Source organism: Schistocerca piceifrons, chromosome 3 (genome assembly GCF_021461385.2).
Source record: "Schistocerca piceifrons isolate TAMUIC-IGC-003096 chromosome 3, iqSchPice1.1, whole genome shotgun sequence".
Lineage (NCBI taxonomy): Eukaryota > Metazoa > Arthropoda > Insecta > Orthoptera > Acrididae > Schistocerca > Schistocerca piceifrons.
The window spans coordinates 192,139,579-192,155,539 of NC_060140.1; the positions used below are offsets into that span (position 1 = coordinate 192,139,579).

Sequence of the window (15,961 nt, forward strand, 5' to 3'; positions counted from 1 at the left end):
GCAGAGTTAGGGAAGTAAGAATAGGGAACTAGCGGTTCGACTTATCTGTCAGCTTCAGAGACATTTAATTCAAAACAATTTGACATTTTTACGCTTTTTCACGAGGTAACCCCATATCCCCAGCGCAGTGAGCTCTCTTAGCTGCAAAATGTTGGCATCCTACGCCTTGAAAACTGATCATGTGATGAGGGGTGTAGTAACAAATTGATGGGAATTTGTGTGCTTCTGGATAGTGGTACGCATCTACAATAAGAAGTATCCGAGAGTGGGGGTGCATCTGTAAGAGGAAGTATCCGAGAGTCGGGATGCATGCATCCTAAACTTTAATGAAGCGTAGTGTCGTACTGCGTGACATGACAAATGTCATTTTTTATGTGATGATGGCATCTGTCATGTTATACGACATGACACCATATATGACGTTACTTTACTTTACATGATGCTTTATATTACATGACATGGTTACTAATACTACCAAGTAAAAAAGCGTGAATACGTCAACATGTTTAGATTTAAATGTGTTTGAAGCTGCCAGATAAGTTGAAAAGCTAGCTCCCTTCTTCTACATCCCTAACTCTGAACAGGACATATTGACCTTTTTTCCTATAATAGGAGCTTTTCTCATTCTGGTTATATGTGTGAAGATATGGAGCCAAACTTTGTTGCTCTCTGCAGTTGTGATGGCTATTTAATTTACTGGTTTTTCCCACCAAATACCACCTCTGGGTAATTGATCAGCTTGTAACTCCCAACATTTTCACGAGATGTCACTCTAAAAGCTAGTTAAATATAGATCAGATAACAATAATCATGATTTAAATAATAAAACCTGTACCAGTTACTGATTTTTTTTATGCTTAGCACAACACGTTTAGAGAATTTATTCTGATTTTCAAATGCATTTGTTTATATGAATATCTTTGCATGTGTGGTTTTCTGTCTCTCTTGCGTCGCTTTGTGCTAAGCATAAAAATAAGTAACTTTAGCAGGTTTCATTATTTAAATCATGAATGACACAGTTTCAGACTTTCCTGAATCATCTAATATGGTGAACGAAATTAAGTTAACATAATAATACTGCACGCTCTCCATTAACGTTATTATAGATTATATACACAAACGCTCCTCGTAAATCAGTCTCTCTATTAGTGGAAACCGTATCAGATCTATAGAGCCGACCACGGTGGCCACGCGGTTCTAGGCGCTGCAGTCCGCGCTACTGCTACGGTCGCAGGTTCGAATCCTGCCTCGGGCATGGATGTGTGTGATGTCCTTAGGTTAGTTAGGTTTAAGTAGTTCTAAGTTCTAGGGGACTGATGACCTCAGATGTTAAGTCCCATAGTGCTCAGAGCCATTTGAACCATTTGATCTCTAGAATATTTACTGAGATTAGGCTCTACATACGGACAGAGAAACACACTGGGGAACTCTTGTATTCTCGAGCAAATGCCTATCTTGAAATGTGAAAAAAGACTGGTCGAGATAGTGACTTGGCAGAGTGTGAAGTTTTTAAGGAGAATCATTTTCCGGGCATTTAGTCACTGAACGGAAAAGTCCAAAGGACAGCTCAGTTCTCAGAAGAATTATGTAGTCTGTACGAGAATGGCTCGGAAGCGTTACAGATAACAGCTTACGTTTCACGACGTGACGCACTGGTTGTGTCTAGACTGAGCATATCTTCGAGTCTCATTCATTACACAAGATATTGTAATTCTTTCAGAGAGAGCAAAAGACTCGGAACGTCAGTTGAATTGAGTGCAAAAAATAAGGTAGTAAGATGAACATCTTTAGCAATAAAACAAGAGCAATGGTGACTAATGGAACTATATCAGGTGACGCTGAGAGGATTAGATTACAATGAGATTATGAAAGCAGTAGAGAAGTTTCGATACTGGAGCAGGAAACTGGCGATCGAAGAAATAAAGAGAATACGTAGATTCCCAATAGCAAGAAAAACTTTCCTTAACAAGGGAAATATGTCACAAATGAATACAATTTTAACTGACAGGCGGCTTTTTTTGAAAGTATTTGTGTAAGGTGTAGCCAGTACGGCATGGTGGCCGGCAAATGTTCCACAGAACAAATGCAGGCATGCCTCAAGAAAGCGTAATAGTACTGCTGATGTACTGAATACACACAAGCGAATTATCAGAAAGGTTAGCAGCCCTGTAGGATCCTTCGCTGACGATGCAGCTGCTTACAGCCGAGTATTACTGAATTTAAGAAAATCCAAAAAAGATGTGGACAACGTTCCACTTCTTGTAAAGACTACAAGCACTACTACAGCGTAGGCTTTTCCGGTGTAATAATTCTTGATAAACTCCTCCGGTTTGTTGCCAGGCCGTAAAATCAATATGACTCGATATTTCGGCCATCCATCTGTCCGCAATCTTCAGGGGAAACGCTGCCTTCTGAAAACTTATGCCAAAGCTGGAAACCGTCGTCCTATATAGGCTCCCATACGTAGAAAAGTTGTATGGGCGCCTACACGAGTATAGGCCAACGTTCTCCTTATTTTCAACGGGACTCAGGAACAACGTTTCTCCTGAAGATGGCGGGCAGGTGGATCGCCGAAATATCGAGTCGTGTAGATTTTAGGATCCGGCAGCAAGCTCAATGAGACTACCGCTATCAGAAGTCTTTAACTTTGGAGTAATGCAAGAAAATGCCCTTAATAGAAAGATAGAAACCGATGTATGCGATTGAAATAGTGATGATCGTCTTGGACACGTCATGTCGTTTGAATATTTGGGGCTTTCATTAAGAACAGATATTATGTGAGACAGACAAGTAACATCCGTATTAGGGAAGGTAAGTGGAAGAGGTAGGTATGTTGGAAGGATTCTGAGTAAGCAGAGGACATCTATAAGGAAACCACAGACAAGACGCTAGTGCGACCAATTATAAAGTATTGCCACTGCATTTGGAGTTGTTATTAAATTGGCACGATAGTCTGGGGTTTGTTAGTATCCCTTTGGGCGCCTCCTCAAGTGGCGGATAGCGGACTGTTGTCCACATATTGAGGGTCCTGGGCAAAATACCCATGGAGAACCAAAACTAGCACGAGCAGAGGCTAGGCAAGCCATTGTGAAGCAGCTCTCCTAGGGGTAGGGCATCTCTAAATCAAGACTCCTGGCTGACCAGGTTGGTTGTTTTACAGAGGGCTGCCAACCCACTTCCGTAAAGTACTGACCGATCAGGATACTCAACGCAGGCCTCGGAAAAAGCACAGAATTTATTGGGACAAAAGTTGGAAAAGCTACAAGGATTTATCTTTTGGTGCTTAGAATGTCGGAAGTCTATACCACGTTGGAAGTGTGCCAATACTAGTAAACGTATTAGGAAAATAGAGAGTACAACTGGTAGCTCTCTGACAAGTAAGATGGCAAGGAAACGGGTCACTGAAAACTGGAGACGAGTCAATAAATTGTCGAGATTGCACTCAACGTCATGAATTTGGAACCGGATTCTACATTCATAAATCAAAAGATGACTCAATGAAGTGATTCGAACTTGTTAATAATCAAATACCATACACTACAATTCAGACATAGTGGTTACACATTACATTCGTAAATGCACGTATACCAACAGAAGGTAAAGATGACGACATGAAAGAAGAATTCTACAGTCAACTGCATTATACGCAAAACTCAATAAGTGAGCATAGTGTAAATGTAGTGTTCGGAGGTTTTAATTCCAAAATAAGAAATAAATAAATTTACAAACCAACCAGTGGCAATTTTAGGTTGCACGAAAGAAGTTCAGATAATGGGGTTCACTTATAAACTCTCACCCCAAGCAGCCCGAAATTTAAACACAAACGCATTCATTTAGGGACGTGGATACCACCAGATGGACAAGTAGTATATCAGATTGATCATGCAGCAATCCAAAAAAGATTCCAAAATACACATGTCAAAAAAAGTTTTGCATGACCCCGGTTCACAGAACTCCTGAAGACAGACGTTGACTGTGGATATTGTATCACAGACACAGTCCCTTTGACTGTTCAGACATGTCAATAAACCCACCCAAAGATGTAAACAACCATGCGTGAGCAGTGCCTATTAGACGGAGGGGTTCCGACAGCCGATCAGTTCCAGTCACTGCACCAGGAAGGAGGTACACGGCCCTTGTTGTCTGTAGTTCAACCATGCCCAGAAGGTCAATACCGCTGTTCGATTGCGTCCACATTGTTACTTTGTGCCAAGAAGGGCTCTGAACAAGGGAAGTGTCCAGGCGTCTCGGAGTGAACCAAAGCGATGTTGTTCGGACATGGAGGAGGTACAGAGACAGGAACTGTCTATTGCATGCTTCGCTCAGGCCACCCAAGGGCTACTACTACAGTGGATGACCGCTACCTACGGATTATGGCTCCGAAGCACCCTGACAGCAACTCCACCATGTTCACACAGGACGTCGTGTTACGACTCAAACTGTGTGCAAGAGGCCGCATGATGCGCAACTTCACTCCCGAGGTCCACCTTTGGAACCACGACACCATGCAGCGCGGTATAGATGGGCCCAACAACATGCCGAAAGTACTGCTCAGGATTGGCATAACGTTCTCTTCACCGATGAGTGTCGCATATGCTTTCAATCAGACAATAATCAGAGACGTGTTTGGGCGTTTGGAGGCAACCCGGTCAGCCTGAACGCCTTAAACACACTGTCCAGCGACTGCAGCAACTTGGAGGTTCCATGCTGTTTTAGGGTGGCGTTATGTGGGGCCGACGTACGCCGCTGGTGGTCATGGAAGGCGCCGTAACGGATGTACGATACGTGAAAGCCTTCATCTCAGCGATAGTGCAACCATATCGGCAGCATATTGGCGAGGTATTCGTGTTCATGGATGACAATTCGCGCCCCATCGTGCACATCTTGTGAATGACTTCCTTCGGGATAACGACATCGCTCGACTAGAGTGGCCAGCATGTTCTCCAGACGTGAACCCTATCGAACATGCCTGGGATAGATTCAAAAAGGGCTGTTTATAGACGACGTGATCCACCAACCACTGGAACCGCGTGACCGCTACGGTCGCAGGCTCGAATCCTGCCTCGGGCATGGATGTGTGTGATGTCCTTAGGTTACTTAGGTTTAAGTAGTTCTAAGTTCTAGGGGACTGATGACCTCAGATGTTAAGTCCCATAGTGCTCAGAGCCATTTGAATTTGAACCACCAACCACTCTTAGGGATTAACCCCGAGTCGACTTTGAGGAGTGGGACAATCTGGACCAACAGTGCCTTGATGAACTTATGGATAGTAAGCCACGACGAATACAGGCATGCATCAGTGCAAGAGGACGTGCTACTGAGTATTAGAGGTACCGGTGTGTACAACAATCTGGACCACCACGTCTGCAGGTCTCGCTCTATTGTGGTACAACATGTAGTGTGTGGTTTTCATTAGCAATAAAATGGGCGGAAATGATGTTTAGTTGATCTATATTCCTATTTTCTGTACAGGTTCCGGAACTAGCGGGACCGAGGTGATGCAAAACTTTTTTTATCTGTGTAGTATTAAAGATGTTAAAACCTCTAGGGGTGGGCTTGTGGCATGTATGTTAATCATATTCAAAATGAAAATAAAACTCAAAAGGAAAGTAAATAGAAACAATGTGGAAATTATTAGATAGAACGTAGGGAATCTTGTGAAGGAAAATATAAAAAAAATTTACAAAAGAAATGGGAAGTAACCTATCAAAAAATAAACTGACCAGTAGGAACGGCAAGATATCGAAAGCAGATGGAAACGGCTGAAGAACAGTATTAAAACAGTAACTTACAAAGTTATAGAAGAAAGAAGACGATCTAACAAAATTTGGTTTAACATAAAGTGCCAAGAAAAAGTGCCGGAGAAAAGAAATGAGAGGAAAGCATGGACTCAAGAAAGGAACAATATGACACCTGAGGAAAGATGCTAAAAAATTCTACAGCAAACAAAACGCACCCTAAGACAAGAAAAATGGGATTACTACAGCAATATGATAAGAGAAGCAGAGGATGGTTTGAAGCAGCACAGGGCAAGGCAGATGTATCAAGATATTTTAAAATCTGTTGATAAAGTGAAGTAAGTGGACACTGAAAATATTGAAACAGACGCTGCTGTGATCGTAGCAAGTTGCTATAGTCTATACAAAAGTGTAACAAGACGCTGTTCGAACTTAAATGGAAATGGGAGAAAGGCGAACAGGGTTAAACCTGGAGAACTTTAGAGAATAGAGGTTCGGTGCAGCAGTTGTGCTGCCAGCACTGAATATTTGGCGTAGGGAACATGGCAACAAGACGAGAGGGACCAGGGCGCGTACGAAGGCATTTAGACTGCCATTTTTCCCTCGTTCATTGGTGCGAGTGGAATAGCAGACAAAGTAGTTTATACTGATATGAAGTAGTCTATGCCACGAGCTGTACACTGGCGTGTACACGTTGTGATTCACGTAAGCTGTTCACCTCAGGTATCCCTCAGTCTTTTAAGATCTCGTAATGCAGTTTCCACCCAAATTAATTATAAAAAGGTCCTCACTAAATGACGTATAGTCTCTTTCCTATGATATATTAATCGTAGAAATATTGATATCAATTTCACCTTTTGAAACTGAGCTGCAGTAATTTCTGCTACTAGTATCGTACAGTAGTTCTAAAACGGACGAACTGATCGGCTTTTCGCTCTTCGAAACCCGATAACTATTTTCGGAAAAGTTATCTGTTTGCAACAGGAAGCCGGTTGCTGTCTTATGCAGAAGTTCTTGTTGTTATACGGAACTATCGAGTTAGGCTGATGGGGTGATCCGATATTTTTACAAAAGCAGAAGAACGGGAGAAAAGTGCAGGTTAAAACAGATACTAGTCACACTTGGCTACATGTCGTTGAGCCGACAACCGAAGAATAAGTCAAAGAACGAAGTCTCTCACGATGATTCAGCAACTAACTACGACAACAGTCTGCTAAAGTCTTAAAAGGAAGGTGCATGCCAAAATGGAATGGATTTGTAAAACGCAGAATCGACACACCGGTATAGAGGCAGTGCAATGTTCTGTTTCCTCATTATTCGACATGGCATATAAGGGGAAGTCAAATGGAACCGAAAAAGAAGGAAAAAAAGAAAGTAAAGTGTTTGTCTCATGAAGGGTTCGTTACGCGCAGCTCGTGATCATGCGGTAGCGCTCTCGCTTCCCGCGTTCAGGGTCCCGGGTTCGATTCCCGGCGGGGTCAAGGATTTTTTTCCTGCCTCGAGTCGACTGGGTTTTGTTACGTCGTCCTCATCATCATCATTCATCTCCATTACGGTCGGAGGAAGCAATGGCAAACCACCTCCAATAGGACCTTGCCTAGTGTGACGTTGCCGATCTCCCGCATCGTCCCCTACACTCCTCGGAGTAAGGGACCTCATCATCATCAAACTGTTTATTATTTCAAAAGCATCGCCATAACTGTTAATACATTTATCCCATTGTGAGACAAGACAGTCAGTGCCTTCATGGAAAGATGTTTGCCGCTGCGTACGGAACCATGATTGTACCCAAGCGTGAACCTATTCGTCCGAAGCGAATCGACGGCCACGAGTATCTTTGTGTATGTGTGTGTGTGTGTGTGTGTGTGTGAAATCTTCTGGGACTTAACTGCTAAGGTCTCAGTCTCTAAGCTTACACACTACTTAACCTATATTATAGTAAGGACAAACACACACACCCATGCCCGAGGGAGGACTCGAACCTCCGCCGGGGCCAGCCGCACAGTCCATGACTGCACGAATACCTTTCTTCAGTGCTCTAATAATGAGGAAATCGCATGGAGAGGGATCGGGGCTGTATGGAGGATCTGTAAAGGCTCCCCAGCGAAACTTCTGTAGCGTTGTCGAAATAGAATCTTCCTGTTGCCAAAGTTGATTCGTCGACTCTGCAGAAGTTTCGCTGGGAAGCCCTCAGCATCCTCCATACAATCCCGATCTCTCCCCATGCGATTTCCATATTTTTTTAAAACCCTGAAGAAAGGCATTCATGGCTGCCGGTTTGCTTTGGACGGAGAGATGCACGCCTGGTTTACAGTCATCGTTCCGTGCACAATCGCAAACATTTTTCTATGAAAGCATTGTCCGTATTGTCCCACAGTGGGATAAATGTTACAGTGATTACTTTTGAAATAATAAACACTTTTCTTACATTTTTCATCTCTCATTTTCATCTGACTGACCCTTGTATTTCATTACTTGGATACGAAATCAAGTTCTTTCGCATAACACAGCAATCTGTTGCATTTTCAAAACACATTAATCCTAAAACTAAATACTGTAATTACTTCGACGATAGTAATCGGACTTCGAAGACTGAAACACCGCTCTCTTTTAGAACTACGATGCCAGTAGAAGAAACTAGTATAGTTCCATTTGAAAAAGTTGGTACTGATATCTCTGCAATTAATACGGCTACGAAAAGTATTTATACGTTGTTTATTGAGGTCTTACAATTATTTTTGGTGAACAAATCCGGAGATATCTGACGTTAACAGCCTAACTGAATCACCCTGCATGCGTAGATGTCGAAAAAGCCATAAATATCGCCGGCCGGAGTGGCCGAGCGGTTCTAGGCGCTACAGTCTGGAACCACGCGACCGCTACGGTCGTAGGTTCGAATCCTGCCTCGGGTATGGATGTGTGTGATGTCCTTAGGTTAGTTAGGTTTAAGTAGTTCTAAGTTCTAGGGGACTGATGACCTCAGAAGTTAAGTCCCACAGTGCTCAGAGCCATTTGAACCATAAATAACCAGCAACAAAAACAATTTGTATATCTTTTACAGAAACAAGGAAGAAGCTGTGTGAGTCGAAGGACATGAAAGGGTGACAGTAATTGAGAAGTGAGTGGGATATCTTGCAGCCTGTCCCTTGTGCTGCTCCATCTCCAGATTGACAAAGTACAAAATAAAAGTAAGAAGAAACTAGAGAAAGATATTAAAGAAGATATAAAGAGTTGAAAATTGACCGATGACACTATTATTGTGTGGCAGACGGTGAAGGAAGAGAAGCTGAAGGGAATGGTTAGCATGTTTGAAAGAGGTTAAAAAATTGATGTCAACGAAGGTGAAACAAGGGTAACGGAGTATAGTCGAACGACATAACGTGATGATGATGGAATTTGATTAAGAAACGAGACATTGAAAGTAGTAGACGAGTTTTTTTCTTTGGGTAACAAAATAAGTGAAGATGGTAGAAGTAAAGAGGATATAGAATGCAGGCTGGCCACTGCAAGAAAACCTTCTCTGGAGAAGCGAAATATGTTAAGTTTAATGCAAATGCAGTTGTTAGGAAACATTTACAGAAAGTACTTGTCTGGAATGTGCTGAAACATTGAAGATAAATAATATACACAAGAAAAGAACAGGACTTTTGAAATGTAGTGTTGCAGAAGTATGCTGAAGATTAGATGGATAGCTCTGATAGCCAGTGAATAGATACTGAATCGAATCGGGGAGACAAGAAATTTATGGCACAACTTGATTAAAAGAACGGGTCGTTTGCTGGGGCAAACCCTGAGCCATCAAGGAATCGTCAGTTTGGTAAGTGTGTGTGTGGGTGGAGGGGGGGGGGCGGTGGAGGAATTGGGGCGGGAGGGGAGAAAAGGGGAGATGTAAAAATTATTTGGAGAGATCAATAGTTGACTATAGTAATCAAGTTCCAATGCATGCAGGTTACAATATTTATGTAGTGATGAAGAGGCTTACATAGGATGGAGAAGCGTGGAGAGCTGCATCAGACTATTCTTCAACTAACGACAACACAACACAAGATAGCTGCTTAGCACCGAACAAAGTCTGAATTTATCTGTGACTGGGTATGAGGTCGTGGCTCTACTAAACTTGAAAACTAAAATCACAAGAAAGCTTCTTAGCACCGAACAAAGTCCGAATTTACGGGTGATTGGGTATGAGGTCGTGGCTGTAGTAAACTTGAAAACTAAAATGTAGCTGCAATCAGTCACAACGCAATAGCTTTAATTTAACGCGTTTCCAAGGTACATATCTTCATCAGAAATATCTTCACATGATAATGTTCATCGCATGAAAATCATTAGCAAACGTTCATTCAGGCAATGAAGATTGTTATCTGAAGATATCTTTTATGACTAAGGGATGTACAGTACCTTCGAAACGCGTAAATTAGTACTTCTGCATTGTGAGCGGGTGATCCTAAATTTTAACTTTCAAGCCGAAAGATGTGTTTGACAAATAGAAAAAGTGGTCTGAATCATAGGAGGGCATTGCAGTACTGACTTAAAATAAGACAAGAAGAATAATATTATTGACTACTGAAGATGTATACCCCTTAGACCGAAGATACATATTATGGACCGGGCACGGACCTATCTCTACCGCAACGTGACTAAGGGCAAAAAGACGTGTTTCTGTCATTACGTACTATGTGAAGTGGAGCTGACAGTTACATTTATCCTTATTTATAGCTCTGAATGCAAGCATCAATTTTAACGGAAAGACCTGTTGTACGCATGCAGTAATACTGTTAACCTAATTTCTCGAAAAGTCCCAATATTAATGCTTTGGTTATTACTTTTACATTTGGTCAGGTGAAAGCGTAGAAAAGATTTGCACAAGAAGGTGTATTGATAGTTTTTTCTTTTTACAGGCGATATAATTACCGTTCGTCAATGATTTTCTGATTTGTTGCGCTGCGAGTCATTTGCCTTACCGCTGACATGGGAGATGAGGACAAAATATTGGTTTGGTGGGGAGCAGTTAATTTTCTGATGGTTCCTCGACAATACGTGCGACACGTTTCACTGTGCTTTCATAAGAAATGACATTTATTTGTATCCATAATGACCGCTTTGTTGCATAAAAAACCGTTCGTGTTCAACAACTTTAGCTGAATCGAGCACAAAGAGTGAAATAGTGTGCAAATTATAAGCACAATACTATATCAGAAAACGTTCGTCATAGAGAAAGCTCTTGTAGCGTGCTACATATCAATATTTTGCTGTCTCGAAGTCTTCGTCAACCACCGAATTTTAGATCTGAGGTACAACGTATTTTTACAAGGTAGATATATGATGACCCATATCATTCAGTTCGCAGTATTTAGCCACACAGAAATACACTCAAACATAACATCGTTCGCATTTGTTTGGTAACATCACTCCTTGACATCAGCCTGTAAATTCACTGACTTAATCTCGAGAAAGGTGCTTGCAATTTTTTTTTTTTAAGAAAAAGGGAAGACTACGTTTGAATAACATTACCTGAATTACTGTGGTAACCCGTGTGTAAATTTCATCCTGTTTGCGATATTATTATACCATATCTGTTCGTCGATATGAAACAGATGTAATTCAGTAAGGGACTTACAGTTTCAGTGGAACTGGACAGACTTTATACCTTTATAAAAGGTTTTTACTTGGCAAATTAAAATGTAAACACAGTAAATTGCGTATACTCAATTACTTTGTTGATTTTTACTTATAAATCTATATTTATCTTCATGCGGACTGACAGTCCGCAGCAATTGCTAACGGTAGGAAACATAGTGCGCCTACTACAGGATTAAACAAGTTTGCCTGTGGAACGAAACATTACTTCGTTTCGTGTATCTTTCGGTGCAACCAAAAACTACACAAGATTTAACCATCGAAGAAAAATTTTTCTAAATATGCTGCACGTGAGGTAAAAATAAATTGTAGAGTACCCCAGAAGACGCCTGCAAATGGATGCGCCATCAGTCGACCGACCGCGGTATGATAACGACAACTGTCTATATTATGTGTGTGTGGGCTAACCCTCTAAAGTGCCTCTCACAGGATCGAACTCGATTGCCAAAATCGCTCTTATCTAGCAACAGATTTCTCAAGCAGCCTCAGTTTTGAAGCAGACGTTGTTTGTGTATGCTGCATTTTGACACTACTGAGAATGGTTACAAACGTAGATAAAGCATTTCTAACATTGACTCTGGCACTCTCTTTTAACGAGGAAAAGAAGAAGAAGAAGAAGAAAACGAGACGCTGGTCCAGGAGATGGTTCAAACTGAGAGAGAAACATAAACAGGAAAACCTGTTACAGGAAAAGTTACTCTCAGAACCTGATAAATCAACTTTCTGCTAATGGACAGTGAAACATTTGATAACTCGTTTAGAATTATTTAGACTTCAAACTGAAAAGGAAGATACGAGTATGCGGAAATTTATTATGTTCTCTTTGGTCTTTTAATCACAGATCAGTAAAATATCATAACGTGGGAATATATAGGTTACATCGTGCGTGAGTGCATAACCAACTTTATTTATTTCATTGCGCTTTCATTTTTATGTTGTTGCGTAGCATACTGATTTTTATTGTTAACCTAATCCTGCGTAACATATGGGTGAGAAAGCTGCGATACCTCCACTAATTTTGTAAGTTTCAGTGGTGCTATGTTTTCATCCACGACCGTAGTTTCCATAGTTATGGAAATACCATAGAGTAAGATGAATGGCTCTAAGCACTATGGGAGTTAACATCTGAGGTTATCAGTCTCCTAGACTGAGAACTGCACTACTGGCCATTAAAATTGCTACTCCACGAAGATGACGTGCTACAGACGCGAAATTTAAAAGACAGGAAGAAAATGCTGTGATATGCAAATGATTAGCTTTTCAGGGCACTCACACAAGGTTGGCGCCGGTGGCGACACCTATGACATGCGGACATGAGGAAAGTTTCCAATCTATTTCTCATACACAAACAGCAGTTGACCGGCGTTGCCTGGTGACACGTTGCAGTGATGCCTCGTGTAAGGAGCAGAAATGCGTACCATCACGTTTCCGACTTTGATAAAGGTCGGATTGTAGCCTATCGCGATTGCGGTTTATCGTATCGCGACATTGCTGTTCGCGTTGGTCGGGATCTAATGACTGTTAGCAGAATATGGAATCGGTGGGTTCAGGAAGGTAATACGGAACGCCGTGCTGGATCCCAACGGCCTCGTATCACTAGCAGTCGAGATGACAGGCATCTTATTCGCATGGCTGTAACGGATCGTGCAGCCACGTCTCGATCCCTGAGTCAAGAGTTGGGGACGTTTTGCAAGACAACAACCATCTGCACTAACAGTTCGACGACGTTTTCAGCAGCATGGACTATCAGCTCGGAGACCACGACTGCGGTGACCCTTGACGCTGCATCACAGACAGGAGCGCGTGCGACGGTGTACTCAACGACGTACGTGGGTGCACGAATGGCAAAACATAATTTTTTCGGATGAATCCAGGTTCTGTTTACAGCATCATGACGGTCGCATCCGTGTTTGGCGACATCGCGGTGAACGCACATTGCAAGCGTGTATTCGTCATCGCCATACTGGGGTATCACCCGGCGTGATGGTATGGGGTGCCATTGGTTACACGTCTCGGTCACCTCTTGTTCGCATTGACGGCACTTTGAACAGTGGACGTTACATTTCAGATGTGTTACGACCCGTGGCTCTACCCTTCATTCGATCCCTGCGAAATCCTACATTTCAGCAGGATAATGCACGACCGCATGTTGCAGGTCGTGTACGGGCCTTTCTGGATACAGAGAATGTTCGACTGCTGCACTGGCCAGCACATTCTCCGGATCTCTCACCAATTGAAAACGTCTGGTGAATGGTGGCCGAGCAACTGGCTCGTCACAATACGCCAGTCACTACTCTTGATGAACTGTGGTATCGTGTTGAAGCTGCATGGGCAGCTGTACCTGTACGCCATCCAAGCTCTGTTTGACTCAATGCCCAGGCGTATCAAGGCCGTTATTACGGCCAGAGGTGGTTGTTCCGGATAGTGATTTCTCAGGATCTACGCACCGAAATTACGTGAAAATGTAATCACATGTCAGTTCTGGTATAATATATTTGTCCAATGAATACCCGTTTATCATCTGCATTTCTTCTTGATGTAGCAATTTTAATGGCCAGTAGCGTACTTAAACCTATCTAACCTGAGGACATCACACACCTTCATGCCCGAGGGAGGATTCAAACCCGTGACCGTAGCAGCAGCGCGGTTCCAGACTGAAGCGCTTAGAACCGGTCGACGATACAGTGAGATAAATTGTAATAAAACTATTTTTCACGACACGAATACCACGAAACAGCAACACGAACAACGTCCGCATTGTTGTCAGTTTTCTGGCAATCAAAATTTCTGGCAAACACGTCGAACACGCTGTATGTTTGACAGACGCGTCAAATAGCACTGGACACGGTTAAATATTTCTCAAACATAGTAGAATTTGACAAACTGTTCGTGTATGAGGAGACAGAGAGGAGAGAGTATATGCGTGTGGGTTGCGAAAGCGGGCTGAGGAGCAGGCTTGGCGGCGCGGTGGGGCGTCCGCTGCGGCCGCGTTCTCTGGCCGGCGGTCTGCCCGTCCGCTGCCGCGGCCCCAGTTGTCCACAGATCGCCGCGCAGAGCGCAATGGACCGCACCGCCCCGCTGCTGTCTCTGCTGCTGCCTCTGCTGCTGCTTGCTGCTTCCGCAGAGGGCGCGCCCCGGCGCGCATCGCGCAACTTCGACGGCGCTGCGCGCTGCTTGCTCGACTGCCAGGTCAGTTCCTCGCTGCTGCTCCGGTGAGCAAGTGACAGGAGTTCATTTTCACAGACACGACGCTGTGATGTTAGGTCACCGAAATTTACGGTGTGAATTCGAATTCCACTGACAAAATTTCTGAAGTTGGTCAAGCATATTCTCTGACAAGGTGTTGTGTTGGCATAAGAGCCAACACCGTGTTACGAGTGGAGGCCGAAATGCACGCGTTTTAGCTTACGCAGGCTGGCTTGAGGAGGAAAGAACTATACTGACGTGACGTCTGGAACATGACAAGGAATTAGAATTCAGAAAGCGGACGAAATTAGTTTGATACTTAACTTTAATCCATTAATGATGAACGTCGCTCTTGACGGTACATGATTCACAATATTATCAGTTCAGAATACATTCTTGAAGAATATGGCGCCTTGCTAGGTCGTAGCAAATGACGTAGCTGAAGGCTATGCTAAACTGTCGTCTCAGCAAATGAGAGCGTATGTAGTCAGTGAACCACCGCTAGCAAAGTCGGCTGTACCACTGGGGCGAGTGCTAGGGAGTCTCTCTAAATTAGACCTACCGTGTGGCGGCGCTCGGTCTGCAATCACTGACAGTGGCGACACGCGGGTCCGACGTATACTAACGGACCGCGGCCGATTTAAAGGCTACCACCTAGTAAGTGTGGTGTCTGGCGGTGACACCACACAAGGGAAACTCCCCATCGCAAATCGCCTGAGATATAGTGGTAAAATGGCACAGTGGATAGCCCGTCAGAACCTGAACACAGATCAAGCATGAAAGGGTGAAAGGAACTGTGGATAAAGAAGCAAAACAGGAACAGTGAACGGTCCAAGGCAGAGATGTGCAACATTGAGCGAATTGCAAGAAACACTGCGTCGTGGTTGTGTGATCACGGTTTTGAACTGCAAAGTGGAAGACCCGTGTTCAAATCTCCCTCTCCCCTCATTTTTTTTCCACAAAATTATGAATTTTCCGTCCGCTCATTGACATGTTCGTTATCCTTCCGTAGTCTTGTCAACTGCAGTACTATACATTGCTTACAGACAGAATATGGGTCATGTGGTAAGAATATATTACTGTTGTAAGTAAACTTTATGAGTAGTGAGAGCAGGCGAGATGCAGCATAGACCTCTTCAGAGAAATGAAAACAGCAAATAAACGGATGTGAACAACAAAGAGTTCTAGAGTCAAAACTTCCACATCGAAACGCAAGAGTCGTAACATGTGGTACTTGTGTAGAACGAATAGGACGGCCCTTCCTTACACCTCCTTGTTAGAAATGGACGTTACACCCCGACACAAATACTAATCTGAATACAGCGACAGACACGTAAAAGACAGGACGGACAGCTCATAATTTTGAGTGAAAAAATATGGGGCACTAAGGATATTTG

At 43.1% G+C, this 15,961-nt stretch overlaps 1 protein-coding gene across 1 annotated transcript in view; it reads left to right on the forward strand.

Annotated features, from left to right (window-relative positions):
- Positions 1 to 5,990: 5,990 nt before the first annotated feature.
- Positions 5,991 to 15,961, forward strand: part of LOC124788508 (macrophage colony-stimulating factor 1 receptor-like) — a 335,265-nt gene continuing 325,294 nt past the window's right edge. The window contains exons 1-2 of the mRNA XM_047255777.1: positions 5,991 to 6,076; positions 14,318 to 14,567. Coding sequence (XP_047111733.1) covers positions 5,991 to 6,076; positions 14,318 to 14,567 — 336 coding nt within the window. The remainder of the gene's footprint in view (positions 6,077 to 14,317; positions 14,568 to 15,961) is intronic.